This window comes from Mustela nivalis (assembly GCF_964662115.1).
Source record: "Mustela nivalis genome assembly, chromosome: 12".
NCBI classification, from domain to species: domain Eukaryota; kingdom Metazoa; phylum Chordata; class Mammalia; order Carnivora; family Mustelidae; genus Mustela; species Mustela nivalis.
In genome coordinates this window covers 26,653,057-26,669,131 of record NC_139031.1, presented here as the reverse complement: position 1 = coordinate 26,669,131, position 16,075 = coordinate 26,653,057, and the positions used below count along the sequence as shown (strand labels likewise).

Here is a 16,075-nt window from a genome sequence, read left to right as displayed (position 1 = left end):
AGGGAAATTTCATATTTCTATACCCATAAGCTACAAAAGGACCATCCTAGAAAATTACAGTTAATTAAATGAATTAGCTACTAATGATATTTAAACAAACAAGTTACTAATAAGAATTAAATGACATGAAGAAATATCAAAGTGTCACTTTAACATAGAATATGAACAGGATAGTGTCAGATGCTACATAGGATCTTATTTTCCAAGAACTGATAACTAAATCTTATCCTGGGCACACATGGCCTGTATTTTAAGAATAGAAAACTTACAGATATCAGGACCAACACTTTTCTGAAAGGCTAATTCAGAAGCAATATTATGACAAAACTCCATATAACTCCCACCACACCTCTATCACTACCCACCCACTGCCAATATATAGAGAATATGAGTCCCATAATTGATCAGATTTGAGGGCTGCAGGTGGTGGTCTTACTAGAACCTACCCACCTTGCAGAGTGTGATATTTCTAAGAAATATATGTAGAAACAAAACAAAAACACAGTTGCTTATGTTGGGGACAAAATGGAGTTGACCAACATAGGTCTATTAAAGAAAAATAAAACTTAACCTTACCTAACATAAATTGCAGGAATTTACAGCTTTTCTCAGAAATCAGCAGAAGATCCCAGTCAATCCCCAGATGCCAGCCAATCCCCAAACACCAAGTATGCTCACATCATCTTTGGACTTCCTTGTTCCCTTCAGTTACCCTAATGTAAATAAAGAAGAAGATCACTAGGCAACCAATCAGCTGAAAAAGCCAAATAACTTCCACATTTACCCCATAAAAACCCATTAGTCTGTGAGCAACTCAGAACTCACAGCTCCCATAGCCTTTAGTTTCCCAACTTGTAGGTCAAAACCCTTGCAATAAACTTGTCTTCCTGCTTGGTTTTACTCTGTGTGCAGCTTGCTTTTTGACATATATTTCTGTTCATTCTGATGACCAAAATATATTTCTCATGTATATTTGGTCTTCATCCATGGTTCCTGGTTCATTGCTTCCAAAACCTCTACAATTTCCTGAAGTATCAGGAAGCACCTTTTGTTATAATATTTGGTCTCTTGTTATTTATCAGTTCCTGAAATTGATTCAGAGCCATAAAGGTGAAATGGGCATTTTATTATTCATAATAAGACTCTTTCCACCACAACTGGGATTATGTTTATGAGGTGACATCTGGAAAGCACCTAGATATGGGGGTTGGTTACCAGGGAACCTAATCATGTGATTAAGGTTTGGGACTTACAGTCTTACCCAGTGATTTCCAAGGGAGTAGGTATGGAGCTAGAGGTTGAATCAATCAGCAACTGCCAATGATTTAATCATTAATGCCTATGTAATGAAGCCTATATAAAAAGTCAAAAGGAGAGGGTTCAGCGAGCTTATGGCTTGGTGAACATGAGGACATTCAGGGAGAGTGGTATGCCTGGTAGGGTCACGGACACTCTGTGCCTTTCCCATACCTTGCCCTATGTATCTTTCCATTTAGCTTAGAATATCCTATGTAATAAACCAGTAATCTAATGAGTTAACAGGTTTCCTTGAATTCTAAAAGCTGTTCTAGCAAATTAGTCAATACCAAGGAAGGGGTCATGGGAACTTTTAATTTATAGCTAGTAAGTCAGAAGTACAGCCAACAACCTGGACTTGCAACTGGCATCTGAAGTAGAGAGTAGTCTTCCAGGACTAAACCTGTGGGAGCTGATGCTATCTCTGAGAGGATAGCACCAGAACCGAGTTGAACTGTAGGACACCTAGTTGGTGTCCAAATCATTGCTTGGTTATGAGGAAGTAACTTCCCCACAAAACATTAAAACCAGGTACAGAACCTCAAACACTGATGTTTACTACAACAACCTGAGGTAAAGAGGCAGATACCTGAAAAAGATGTAGTAAGAGTCTTCTAAGAATCTTGATGTCTAGGAGAGCTGATTGAACTTAAGCATCCTATAGGGGGATGGACATAATGTTGGATTTACTGCATGTCCACAAGGAACAGCAGTTACAGCCAACCAAAGAATGAGAAATGACTTCTCAATGCAACCATGAACATGGCTGTCTTTTGCAACTCTTCTTCTCACTCCATCATTAAATGAAAGAAAAAATGGAATATTTGCATATTTCTCTCTCTTCCCCTTACCTTTCTCTTTCCCTTCTCTAACTCTCCCTCTGTCTCCCTCCCACTCTCTCTCTATTTTTCTCCAGCCTTGGTGAGATTCATCAAACAGTAGACAGATAGATAGACAGAGATATAGAGATAGAGAAAGGGAGGCAGAAGAGAGCTCTCCAGCCTTATAAGAGTACTTATACTATTATAGATAGATAGATAGATAGATAGATAGATAGATAGATATATAGATGATAGATAAAAAAACATGTGAATCAGCATTGCCCTCAAGCAGCTTACTAATAAGGAATGTTTATTTTCAAATAAGATACTGAAAAGTCACCTGTATAAATGATAATTCAGCAATTTGTTGAAATATGTAGCCAACAGGCCTGCTTTTTATATGTTACACCTACAAAAACCACTTATATGCTAGTGTCTTGAAAAATGGCCATTTCAATTCTGTTTCTTCAATACGGTCTGACCCATGTGTGAACTATGTAATTGCTGGTCCATGGTGACAGCTGCAAACACCAAAAGCTGTTTGCAGTCCTTCTCACTTGTTCTTGAATTCCTGCTTTAACCCACTTCATCTTTTTATCTTTATTCTTGGCTTGGGTCTCATTTTTTAAAACTTGCTTGCCCCTATAGACCTGATTTCTTTGACCTCTGACTTATGGCTCTAACCTGGATCCCTGACCAGTTCTCTCTGGCTACTTACCCTGGTGGCATACTAATAGGAATGAGCCCCTCTGGGCTTAAACCTCCAACTCCAATCATCCATCTACACTTAATATTCTAATGGAGATGGCTCTGACCAATTAGCACTCACAGAACAGTATTAACTACTTACACTCCAGAAAAGTGCCCATTTCGTTTTTTTTTTTTTTTTTTTTTACCCTCGAAGGACTTGATCTGATAAAAATGGCAGAAACCAAAGGTTATTGACAGTCTCCCAATCACCATTCTTTTTTTTTTCCTCTCATATCTCTTTTTTTAATTTTTTTATTTTTTATAAACATATAATATATTTTTATCCCCAGGGGTACAGGTCTGTGAATCGCCAGGTTTACACACTCCACAGCACTCACCATAGCACATACCCTCCCCAATGTCCATAACCCCACCCCCTCCCCCAAACTCCCTCTCCCCAGCAACCTTCAGTTTGTTTTGTGAGATTAAGAGTCACTTATGGTTTGTCTCCCTCCCAATCCCATCTTGTTTCATTTATTCTCCAATCACCATTCTTAATCTAAAAAAGCACAGCAGATACTAAAATATAAGGATTAAAGTAAAGAATAAGGAGTCAGGATAACAGCACAGTCTCTCCAGTGGTTAGAGTCAGGGTTCTCCTATAGCGGTAGGAAGGCTCAGAATTCATAATGAAGTCAATTCTGAAGGTGAGGTACAAGTGAACAAAATAACAAAATTTTGCTTAAGGAATAAAAATTTGCAACCAAATCATTTCCTGGGTCCTTGTCAGTGTGCTTTCTTTGTATCCACTGTGTTCACAATAGGGTAAATAGGGAAGGACAGACTCCAGGACCCACACCAATCAGCTTCCCAGCCCAAGCTGAGCTTAGTCACAGACCTCAGAAGTGGAGGCAGAAAAGAAGTTGGAGAAGAATTCTACTTGGCACATCAAGCACTCTATTTCTTTGGAGAGAAAATACCATACCCTGGACATAATGGCAAACATTGGCATATCTTAAAGGATATTTATTAAAATGTTCTATTTTACTATCGATATGCCTTTTAGTATAACTAAGGGAATAAAATTTTTAATCTTCTAATAAATGCTTTCTCACAAATAAAAACTGAGGAGAAAAATTTTCTTAACCTCCTTCCTTCTGCACCCTTGGAGAAGAGTCTGTTCCCACAAGAGACAAGAAGGGCTTGAGGGTATGATTCACATTACCAAGCCACTGGATTAATTTCCCATTTTTTCTATGTGTTATAATGGCTTTCCCAAATGAGAGGAACATTTCACTTTTGGTGAACATTTTTAAAAATCAGTTTTATATTAACATTTTGTCATGTTTGTATGGATTAGATAATTAAAACTCAATATAATCATTTTCTGGAATAATAAATAATTAAATTAATTATTTTGTTTTAATAAAGACAAGAAAAAACATTTTCCTTGAAATACCTTTTTTAGTTAATAGATTTGTTCTTCAAGATCTAGGACATTAACATTCACATCTTGCTTCTGTTTTATGGCTAGGCATAATCTTTATCATTAAGAGAAGGAAATTATGACTAGCATTCAACAATAAGAATATAGCCTTAAAAAATGAATGTTTATCTCATTAAGGCTTTCAAAATGACTTCTGAGATGATGATATATTATTTTATATTCCAGAAAAAGAAGAGATAACTGTAACTATAGTTACCAAGTGTATCAGGGACCTCAGCTTTCCCAAATAGCCTCCAGACTAAGTATTTATTCAAGGAAGTTGTCATGTGAACACACTTAGGGGCAGGAGGTTAGCAAAGACTTTAAACGCTCCTGTCATAAACATTTTAATATGTAACATTTATTATCTTCATTTTTTTCATAAAACACTATGTACTTCAAAAACAACTATTAGGAAATATTCTTCCTTGAGTTGACTAAGACAAAAACTATTAACTGGCCTTAGTCCTAGTACAACAGGTGTTTATCTTCTAGACCTTACATGTCTAGTACTTAATGCTCATAGATGGCCTTGACTTGCTTAATATTTTTAACTGGAAGGAAATAACTCCTATTGTTTCAGCAGACAAAATAGAATGCCCGGCTTACCTTGCCTCCAGAAAATACTCCCTCTACTTACTTCATGAGAATATAAAATTCCAGTGTCTGGAAGTAATGATGTCTATGCACGAGGCTGTGGTACAGGCTGTATTATTCTACATATTGGAACTGAATATATTTGACTTACTCAGAGAATAAAAAAAGTAGGGCCTAAAATCAGATACCTGGATTTGCGTGTTAGATACTTCATTAACTAGATTTGTGAGCATGACAAAGTTACTTAATCTCACTAAAACTCTATTTCCTCATCTGAGAAAATAGTATTATCTTCCTCATAAATCAGTTTTGAATTCTTAGACCTCAAGAAATCAATATTCTTAAGGATTAAATGAGATAATTGAGGATTCTTGAGGATTAAGTGAGAAAACAATAAATGTTATCTATTATTGCTTTGTTAATGATATTACATATGCATATCATAACACAGAAGTTGAAATTACACTAAAGAAGATATTCATGACTTATTTAAATTGTTATATAAACAACTGTTAAGCTTCCCTGCATCAAGTCTTGCCTTTCTTTGGTGCACTTGACAAATGGGTGGTGGGTTGTTTTACGTCCTCCCCTAAGTCATCCTCTTAGCACTCTGTGACTCTTCTGGTTGTCCCCTGCTTCACTGAGACCTACTGTGCTTCTTAATGCAGTTTCAGTGCCACAAGCTGGGCAAGCCCACACTTTCCTTAACTCCTCATTGTGTCACTGTCCACGGTGCTAACGCACAGGCTACAGAGGTATAACAGAAATGAGAAAGGTAAATGAAAGAAATGAGAACATTGGGGAAAAAATTTAAATTACCCAGTAAGTAAAAGGCTGCCCACAGTCCCAGGAAAAAGAAAGTCAATTTTCTTTCACAAATCACCTCTCTGCAGTGATAACCTGGTGGTTATCTTTGCTTCTCTGAGTAGACAGCTGCTTTTCTTTCTTCTCTTTAAAGAATCTCTCTTCTTTATACTCTCACAGAGCCAGTATCCATCCCCCTTTAGAAAAACATCACCCTTTCCTGTTCACAGATATTTCTTCTAAGCATCCATTTCCCTTCTCTTACTAATGTGATTCATAGAACATAATGTACTCTGACACTTTTCCCAAAGATGTAGTTACTCAGTTTGGAATTATATCTTGAGGGATAGCTAGTCCTTATACACACAGACAGTAGAACAATCCCTGTTAAAAAATTCAATTCTCTAAGGCTTAGTATCTTCCAAGATATCTCTACCAGTGTTAACAGAAGATAACCTTTCTTATCCTTCCAAGATAATCAATAGGAAACTATTTTTTAAGCACACAGACACACCTCCAAAGGGAAGCAGGGGGGGGATCAGAGGCAGTTTAACATTGAGGAAAGCATTTTCCACAAAGATGACAGTCTGCTATGTTATTATGCACAGTGGCAGCAGTTCCCTTCTGTTCATCTATTTGAGATATATGATTACAATCCTGACCTCAGGCTATTCATCCTCGTGGAATTTCAACTCCCTTCGAAGAACTTCAATTATCCCAACTGCTTTAGCCAGAGTTGAGGGGACCAAGGAAGTCTCCCTAAGTTGGTTCTTACTCCATCACCAGGAGCCAGTACAAAAAAGTTTTAGTATACAGAAAGGCTCTTGATTTTGTTACCAAATTATTTTTTTTTTAAAGATATTATTTACTTCAATCTCAAGTAGGTGGAGAGGCAGGCAGAGAGAAAGAGAGGAGGAGGAAGCAGGGCCCCTCCTGAGCAGAGAGCCCGATGCAGGGCTTGATCCCAGGACCCTGAGATCCTGACCTGCGCTGAAGGCAGAGGTTTAACCCACTGAGCCATCCAGGTGCCCCTTGTTACCAAATTATTAAGTTACCTTATTAGATAGAATAAATTTCAGTTTGTTATTTTAGATTTTCTAGGTACAAATAATAGCATTCTAAATTTTAACTCAGAAGTTTCTTATCTAATGTTTATACCTCAGGTTTTATGACCACACTCTTAGAGGGAGCAATCCTAAATACACTCCTTAATTATTGATGTTGTTACAAATATAAAGGTTCAAATATTACTCAAATATATTTGTTTTCTTTAAGTGACCATTAACCTAATAGAAATAGAGTGTTGATTTCAAGTCACACCAAGAAAAAAGAAATAGATACATTTGATCAAAATAAATAAAATGTATTCAGTCAGGACCAAAAAAGATAAGAACATAGTAAAGAAGGCATAACAAAAATTAAATAAGACTTCTATTTCTGGATTTGACAGAGCAACTGGTATAAGCAGGATTGTCATCCTCGGCTTCTGCCTGGAGATATTTTTCTACTCTGATTTAAGGAGTGGACACTAAGAGGAGTAATAGAAGAAAAGGCAGCAAAAACTGGAGTTCCGAGTTGCTAAAGAGTTTAAAGGGAAACTATCAGAGTTATAATGGTAGAGGATAAGCAGAAGTCTGCATGGAGATTAAACTTGAGTCATTAGGCTTGGCTGAAGATGCACAAGATAAGACTATGGGAAATTTAAAAGAGATTGTCTGCTACAGGACAGAGAACTTTGGGTTCAACAAGTTCTGAAAAGGCATTTTCCAAGTGGTTTACATTCATTTTAAGTTGATCACAAGGGAGATATTATTAACAATTACCTTCATCCAGCCTAATCAGAAAATGTAAATAAACACACAGACTGCTTGATGGAGAAACTAAATGAGAATGCATTAAATTAGCAAAGTAGCAAATTAACCCAGAGTGCACAACAGTCAGGTCCAAGAGTAATATACACATAAAGAGCTTCAGTGAGTTTCTCTAAACTTGTTTTAAGAATTATTTTCTAATTTCCAGGGAAAATAGCAGAGTAGAAGGACCCTGTACTCATCTCAACCTCTGGATACAACTAGATAACACTTGCATCAGAGCAAATAACCCAGAAAAGGACCCAAAGACTGGCCAAACAAACTCCACAACTAAATGTAAAGAAGAGGACACATCAAAGAGGGTATGAAGGGTGAGGACATGGTAGGAACCAAAACCCCAGTTATCTGATGGCCAGAGGAAGGGAGCCACAAGTGTGGAGAGGAACAGGAAAGACTAGCATTTGGGATCCTGAAAGGGGAAGAGAAATCCCTGGGGCATTTGGCTTTGAGAATCAGAAGGGCCAAATTTTGTGGGAGCTTGAAATCAGTGGGACTTAGAACCTGGAACTTTAAAGGTCAGTGGGCTTGGTGTGGGAGGATGGGGCAACAGGGGGCTGAGTCCCTACCTTTGAAGGGACAACACAGAAAATGGCTATGAAGATGCAGCCTGGGAGAGGAGTTTTGGGGCGTGGTGCCTGGGGCTTGCAAGAGGAAGATTTGGTTGCTGATCTGTTTACTAAGGGACTACTCCAGGAACAAGGGAGCTGGCCAGTGCCATTTTCCTTCCCCGCTCCTCATCATAAACACATAGCCTCCTGCAGGAGCTAGCACTCACTATCTAACTTCCTTACACTGCTCCCTCCAGCCAGGCCTGCCTCAGTCCTGGTGCTGCAGATCCTCTCCCCGCAGAAGACCCAGGCAAACTGTGCCAACATTGCATCTTGCAACCTCCCATGGAGGATACATGCACCTTGTTAAAACTGCACCCCTAGCCTATCCATGCTTTGTGGATAATAAGGCCGGTCCTCCTCTCCATGAAAGGTATTCATTCCTTGTGGAGGATGAGTACCACCTAGTAAAAAGGGCACCTCCCACCCACTACTTTCAAAAGCTGGAGACTTAGTTGACTATCCTAACAAAGAGAAACTGACACAGAGAGGTAGGCAAAATGAGGAGACAGAGGAATATGTCACAAATGAAAGAACAGGACAAAACACCAAGAGATCCAAGTGAAATGCATATAAGTAACATGCCTGATAGAGAATTTAAAGTATTAATCATAAAGATAACCACTGGACTTCAGAAAAGAGTGGAGGACATCAGTGAGATCCTTAAGAAAGAGAAAGAAAACAAGGAACAAATCAGAGATGAAGAATGAGATAAATGAATTTAAAAATACTTGATGAAATAAATAACAGAAGAGAAGAAGCAGAGGAATGAATTAATGAACCCAAGGACAGTAAAAGAAAGTAATCAAACCCCATAAATGAAAGAAGAAATAATAATGCAAAATGAGAATAGACTTAGGGAACTTAGTGACTCCATCAAGCATAATAACATGTGCATTATAGGGATCCCAGAAGGAAAGAGAAAGAAAAGGAAGCAGAAAATTTATTTAATGAAATAATAGCTGAAAACCTCCCTGATATGGGGAAGGAAAGAGATGTCCAGATCCTGGAAGCACAGAGAACCTCCCCCCAACAAAATCAACCGAAGGAGGTCCACACCAAGACACACAGCAAATAAAATGGCAAAAAGTAGTACTAAAGAAAAAAAAAATAAAAAACAGCAATAGTAAAGAAGACAGTTACATACTTAAGGGAAAGCCCAAAAGGCTATCAGCAGATTTTTCAGCAGAGACTTTGCAGGCCAGAGAGAGTGGCATAATATATGTAAAGTGTTGAAAGGGAAAAATCTACAGCCAAGAATACTTTATCCAGCAAGGCTATAATTCAGATTTGAAAGAGACATAAAGCGTTTCTCAAATAAACAAAAACTAAAAGAAACCAGTCCTACAAGAAATATTAAAGAGAACTTTTTGAGTGGAAAAGAAAGACCATACATGGAAGTATGAAAAGTAGGAAACACAAAAGCAGTAAAAATAAGTATTTCTGTAAAAAAGAAAAAGATCAAAGGATTCACAAAACAAAAGGATGCAAAATGTGATACCATATATCTAAAATGTGGTGGGAGACAGAAGTAAAGAATGAGTTTGAACTTAAGCAACCACCAACTTAATACAGACTGCTATATGCAGAAGATGTCATATACAAACCCAATGGTAACCACAAATCAAAGACCACTTATGCAAAGAATAAAAAGAAAGGATTCCAAGTATATCACTAAAGAAACCAGCAAACCAGACAAGAAAAAGGAATACAAGGCATCCAAATTGGTACGGAAGAAATAAAACTTTTACTATATGCAGATGGCACGATACTATAAATGGAAAACCTGAAAGACTCCCCCCAAAACTATTAGAACTGATAAGTGAATTCAGTAAAGTCATGGGATACAAAATCAATGTGCAAAAATCCATTGCATCTCTATATAATAATAATGAAACAGCAGAAAAAAAAATTAAGAAAACAACCCCATTTACAATTGCACCACAAATAATAAAATACCCAGGAATAAACCTAACCAAAGAGGTATTTTGAAAACTATAATACATTGAGAAAAGAAGTTGAAAATGACACAAGAAACGGAAAGACATTCCATGTTCATGGATTAAAATAACAAATATTGTTAAAATGGCTTTACCACCCAAAGCAATCTACAGATTCAATGCAATCCCTAAAAATACCAAGAGCATTTTTCACAGAACTAGGACAAACAATCCTAAAATTTACATGGAACCACAAAAGACCCTAATAGTCAAAGCAATTTTGGAAAAGAAAAACTGGAGGTATCACAATTCCAGACTTGAAGTTATATTACAAAGCTATAGTAATTTAAAAAGTATGGTACTAACATAAAAATAGGCACATAGATTAATAGAACAGAAGAGAAAACCTAGGAAAAACCCCATTATTATATGGTCAACTAATTTCGACAAAGCAGGAAAGAATCTAATGGGAAAAAAGACAGTCTCTTCAAGAAACTGTTGGGTTTGCATGGTAACTACATGCAAAAGAATGGAAATGGACCACTTTATTATACAATAAACTCAAAATGAATTAAAGATCTAAATGTGAGAACTGAAGCCATAAAAATCCTAGATGAGGACTCAGGTAGTTATGTCTTTGACATTGACAAAGAAAACAACCTGAGTGTTTTGAAGGGGCTGGGGATGGGAAGTTGGGTGAGCCTAGTGGTTGGTATTATGGAGGGCACGTATTGCATGGAGCACTGGGTGTGGTGCATAAACAATGAATTCTGGTAGACTGAAAAGGAATTTAAAAAATTAAAAATTAAACAAATAAACTATAAAGATGACATCAAAATAAAAATCTTCAGAGAAAAGGTAACAATTAACAAAACTAAAAGGCAACCTACTGAATGGGAAAAGATATTTGCAAATGACATATCTGATAAGGGATTAGTATCTAAAATATTTAAAGAACTTATTTAAAGAACAACTCTATACCCAAAAAGCAAATATTCTAACTAAAAAAGGGGCAAAAGACAATGACTAGACATTTCTCCAAAGAAGACATTTAGATGACCAGCAGACACATTAAAAGATGCTCAATGTCACTTATCATCAGAGAAATACAAATCAAAACTTTGATGAGCTATCACCTCACATCTGTCAGAATGGTTAAAATCAGAAACACAAGAAACAACAAGTGTTGGCGAGGATGTGGAGAAAAAGGAACCCTCTTGCCTTGTTCATGAGAATGCAAACTGGATAGCCACTGCAGAAAAAGGTATAGAGGTTCCTTAAAATGTTAAAAAGAGAACTACCCTAAGATCCAGTAATTGTACTACTGGATATCTACCCCCAAAATACAAAAACACTAATTCAGAGGAATAAGAAACAAAACAAATGAGCAAAATAGGAAGAAAAAAAATAAAGAGAGGGAGCAAGAGAAAGAATTAGACAAACCAAGAAGCTGACTCTTAATTATAGAGAATAACCCGGTAGTTGCCAGAGAGGAGATGGGTGGGAGGGATACATGGAAACAGGTGATGGGGATTAAGGAGTACACTTGTCTTGACAAGCACTGGGTGATATATGGAATTGTACACCTGAAACTAATATAACACTGTGTGCTAACTATAGTGGAATTAAAATTAAAAAAAAAAAAAAAAAGTGAGAGAGAGAAAGAGAAAGAACTATTTTCTAGTAAGTCATGTATCTTGATTTTAGATATCTAACTAATAAATATCAGAGCAGATTTGTGGCCCATTTCTCTTTGTGTGGATCAGTTCTTAATTTTGCTGAACTATCAGAGCAAGAAAAACCAAAGAGACCAATATGGGTTGTGGTTTCCTCATAAGTAAAGTGAAGGCAAATATCTGTGGGCTTCAAACACGAAAGGTATTAAATGAATACATTTTGATTATTTAGATTTATACTGCCAAGAGGGGCTATAAACTGTCTACAAACCATAATTTTATTATATTTCCCTGATTAATTCATTCAACAAATGATTTTTTTAGTATTAATATATGACAAGTAGTGTTTTAAATATAAGAATTAAGCAGTGAACAAAACTAACAAAAATCTTTGCCCTCATGGAGCTTGAATATAATCACAATGTAATTAAGTTAACATGATCTAGAGGACTGAATTGGCTTATTTTATTTTTTCCTAGGTAATATTTTTAGGAATAAGTTACGCTTTTCATTTTTTCTCAGTTGGTCTGGCTTTATTCTTTATCTTAATATTTAGATTGTTTCTTAAAGAAAACTTAAATTTGATTTATTAATAATAATCAAGTATCAGTAAGTAGTTCAAACATGCATAATATACTTGAAAATTTGTACACACTGAAAATTTATTCTGGAAATAATTCAAAAATGAATAAAAGTGTTTTACCAGAAGGATATTCATGTTTCACCAAAAGGATTTCATCAAAAATAAAGGGCATGCTTTATTTTTTTTAATTCACATTTAAGTTTCCTACAATGATTGTGCAGTGCTTTGGTTAGAAAAAGAATATTATTTTAAAATTTAAGTATATTTCCTCATATGTCTATAGAAATTAGGTTACAAATAAGTAAATACAAAACTTGCTTTTAACATAATATTCTACTGAATGTAGACGTCTACAGGTATAGCTATAACCTAGGTAAATGGTGCAATTAGATGAGACTTCTTTGGCTGAAAAATAAGGACATTTCTTAAAGCAGTGGACTGGAGAAAAATCTTTTTGTGAAATATTCATTGGGTAATCAAGCTTCAACTTAGTCCTCTCTGATGTGCATTATAATATATATTTATATGAAAGAACAAAAATCTATAGAAAGCAAGTTTTCTGTTGCTTAAATTGAAATGCCATTACATCAGTGACAACCCTCCTAAGTTTAAGAGTTGTTCTGGATGAATAATTAAATTCTTCATGATTAACACTCCCCTGAAAGGTTCTGCTGAGAAACTTTTTTAAAAATGAAGTCATGGAAATAAAAAGATACAGATTCACATATCCTATCTGACTGTCTTCAGAAATTTAAAAGTAAACTAGGACTACTATTGAAAGTCAGTCTAGGGCTTATAGGTATAGATCTCTTTTAAATAAATTAAAATAAAATAAAAGACACAGAAAGGCTTAGCAATTGAAACCTGTCTGTGAAAAGAGTCCAAAGTCAGCCTTTCCTGAGCCCCCTTTGTGGGAGTGCACTGCTCTGTGAGTTGCTACCCATTAGGTTTGAAATTATTGGTACATGAAGGATTAAGAGAATACACTGTGTTTCAACGTGCCCAGAAATGCGGGCCTTGGTACAAGAAATACTTGGGTTCTTTTGTTTTTAGCAAGTTATATTAAAGAAAATTTTCTCTAAATTTCATTTCAGTTTAGAGTTTGCTTCACTGGTTGCTAATATCTGGATTTTCCTTTTAAATGGAACTTTAAGAAACTCTTTTTGCAAAGGTAAATTAAGCTCTAATTATTGGTACAGTCACTGATTTCATCAGCACAAATAATTGCTAATGTGGTATAAATAACTACTACCCAGACCTGTCTTTTAGGATTATGGTTCTACAAATCTAGTGCTCTTTAGATTCTTACCTCATGTTAGAGTATGTCTCCAAGTATTTTGTATTCAACAAATGCTTCCTGAACACACTACTATAAACATCTAAGCACTGTGTGGTAGGCACTTGGAATTTGAAAAGAATTAAGAGAGACAAGATCTTTGCCCTTTGGAAAACAGATTAAAAATAGATGAATTATGTATGTTTTAATGTATGGGTTTTTTTTTTAAGATTTTATTTATTTGAGAGAGAGAGAGAGAGTGCACACACACACACATACACACACACATGAGTTGGGGTGGAGAGGGGCAGAAGGAGAAGGAGATGCAGACCCCACACTAAGCAGGAAGACCAAAGAGGAGCTTGATCCCGGTACCCTGAGATCATGACTTGAGTCAGCAGATGCTTAACCTACTCATTGATGAATGTCTTAGAGGAAACAAATGGGGAGCAGAGCAGAGAAAGATAGGGAAGACAATATACTTCAGATGGGAGAGTCAAAGAGAGGAAATGTAAGCTAAGACTTGCAGTCTGAGAACTCGTCCAAGGGGAGTCAGGATGGGTGGAAAGAGGGACAGGAAGAGAAGGGAAACATCCCACATAGATCAAAAGTCCTAAATGAAACAAAGTTCATTATGTTCAATCGACTCAAAGGAGACTGAAAGAGGTAAGGTTAGCCTCCTTTGTGTCATGAAGGCCTTCAGTTTAAGGTTATGGACCCTCATCCTAAAAAGTACATGAAAATTTATATTAAATTCTGTGTCCAATATCAGGGTTTTTCGAAGAATTATATTCATATCTGATTTGACCTTGGTAGAAAAGACCCAGTTCATTTCATGTGAGTGAAACACTTTCCCTTGTTCAAAGCCTCCCCCCCAGACACTTGGCAAAAATCTCTCCACTGGAGAGCCCAGCAGGCTACCCCCCATTCCTGAATATACAGGCATAAGCACCAAACAAGAGCAGAAGAAAGTTTTAATTGACAGTGTAGAAAAATTCAAAGATGTTTCTCTTCACCAAGCAAGTTATGGTTTCTCAATAACTTCACAATGTCTGACCATGAGTATTCCCACATGACACACAGAGTCCTGGTTCAAGAATTTTTCATCTTTCCTCAGTGAGTTCCTTGCAAGGCATCCTCTGCTCTGCCTTTTATTGGTCCAGCCCTCGTGTCAGTGGAATCCTCCCCACCCTGTTCTTCTTGCCCTGTTGTCCAGAGGCAGACCCTAACATGCAGGCCTCCGTTCTTCATGTGGACTTCACCACATGCTCCTGGGCACTTAACTGTGCATTGGCCGAGGATGTACAGAGGTCCTCATCCAGGCCCATCAGCACGTCACTATATATGGAGCTAAGACTGCCGAACGAGGCCGCTCATGCCCGAGAGTGAAGTCAGCCAACATGTTCAGGGCTAAGTCTGCCCCCACCCCAATCTGTTTCTTCTGTCAGTTCCTGAGTCTAGTCTTCAAGCTCCTCAAGCAAATTTGAGGAGCAGGAAATGCTAAGTTCAGAATCCTTCCTCTGGCCGCAGAGTGTTACTCATACATCCTAACTCATTTTCTTAATGCCTGCAAACTACTGAGACCACGAAAATTACCAGCTTTTAAATCTTATTATAGTAAATATCAATAATATGAAACCAATATGAGATTTTCATGCACCAATCTGTAGCTGAATCATTTCAAGTCAGTATTCTGGAAAAATAAAATATTCTGAACAGTCCTTTAAAATTTGCAATAATGGAACTAATGAATAAATAGCATTTAATTGATTATTCACTCAAGTATGGACTCCATCTCCTAGCACAAGACTTCTACTTCTAATATGTTATAGTGGTGCCAGGGTAGGCTGAATTATATCTCCCAAAAAGATATGCTGATGTCCTAACCCAAGGACCTGTGAGTGTGACTTTATGTGGAAATGGTGTCTTGGTAGATATAATCAAGTTCAAATGAGGTCATCCTGGATTAGGATTTATTTTAACCCTATGACTTGTGTCCTTATTATAAGAGGGAAATTTGGGCAAAAACACACAGAGGCAGACATTGGAGTTACGTATCCACAAGGCATGAACACCAAGGATCACTGGCAAGCACAGAGGCAAGGAGAAGAACATGGAACAGATACTGTCTCAGAGCCTCCAGAAGAAACTAACCCGGCTGACAACTTAATTTGGGACTTCTAGTTTCCTAGACTGTGACAGAAAAAATCTTTGTTGTTTAAAGCCACCCTCTTTGGGCACCCCGTGACAGCAGGCCTAGGAAGCTAAAATAGGTGCAGATGGCTTTATACAAGAAGAAGGCCAAACAGGATATTCTCTTTATTATAATACGCATAGTCATTTTACAAAAGAGAACAACAACAACAAAAAAAAAACCTAACAAAATAGGAAGACTAAAGCCAGCTGATAGTCATCTTAATGCTTGAA

The 16,075-nt window shown here is 36.8% G+C and overlaps 1 protein-coding gene across 1 annotated transcript in view; it reads right to left on the bottom strand.

Annotated features, from left to right (window-relative positions):
* Positions 1–639: 639 nt before the first annotated feature.
* Positions 640–16,075, bottom strand: part of IQUB (IQ motif and ubiquitin domain containing) — a 91,720-nt gene continuing 76,284 nt past the window's right edge. Inside the window, exon 13 of the mRNA XM_082692242.1 lies at positions 640–713. Within this exon, the coding sequence (XP_082548368.1) occupies positions 705–713 (9 nt within the window). The 3' untranslated portion in view covers positions 640–704. The remainder of the gene's footprint in view (positions 714–16,075) is intronic.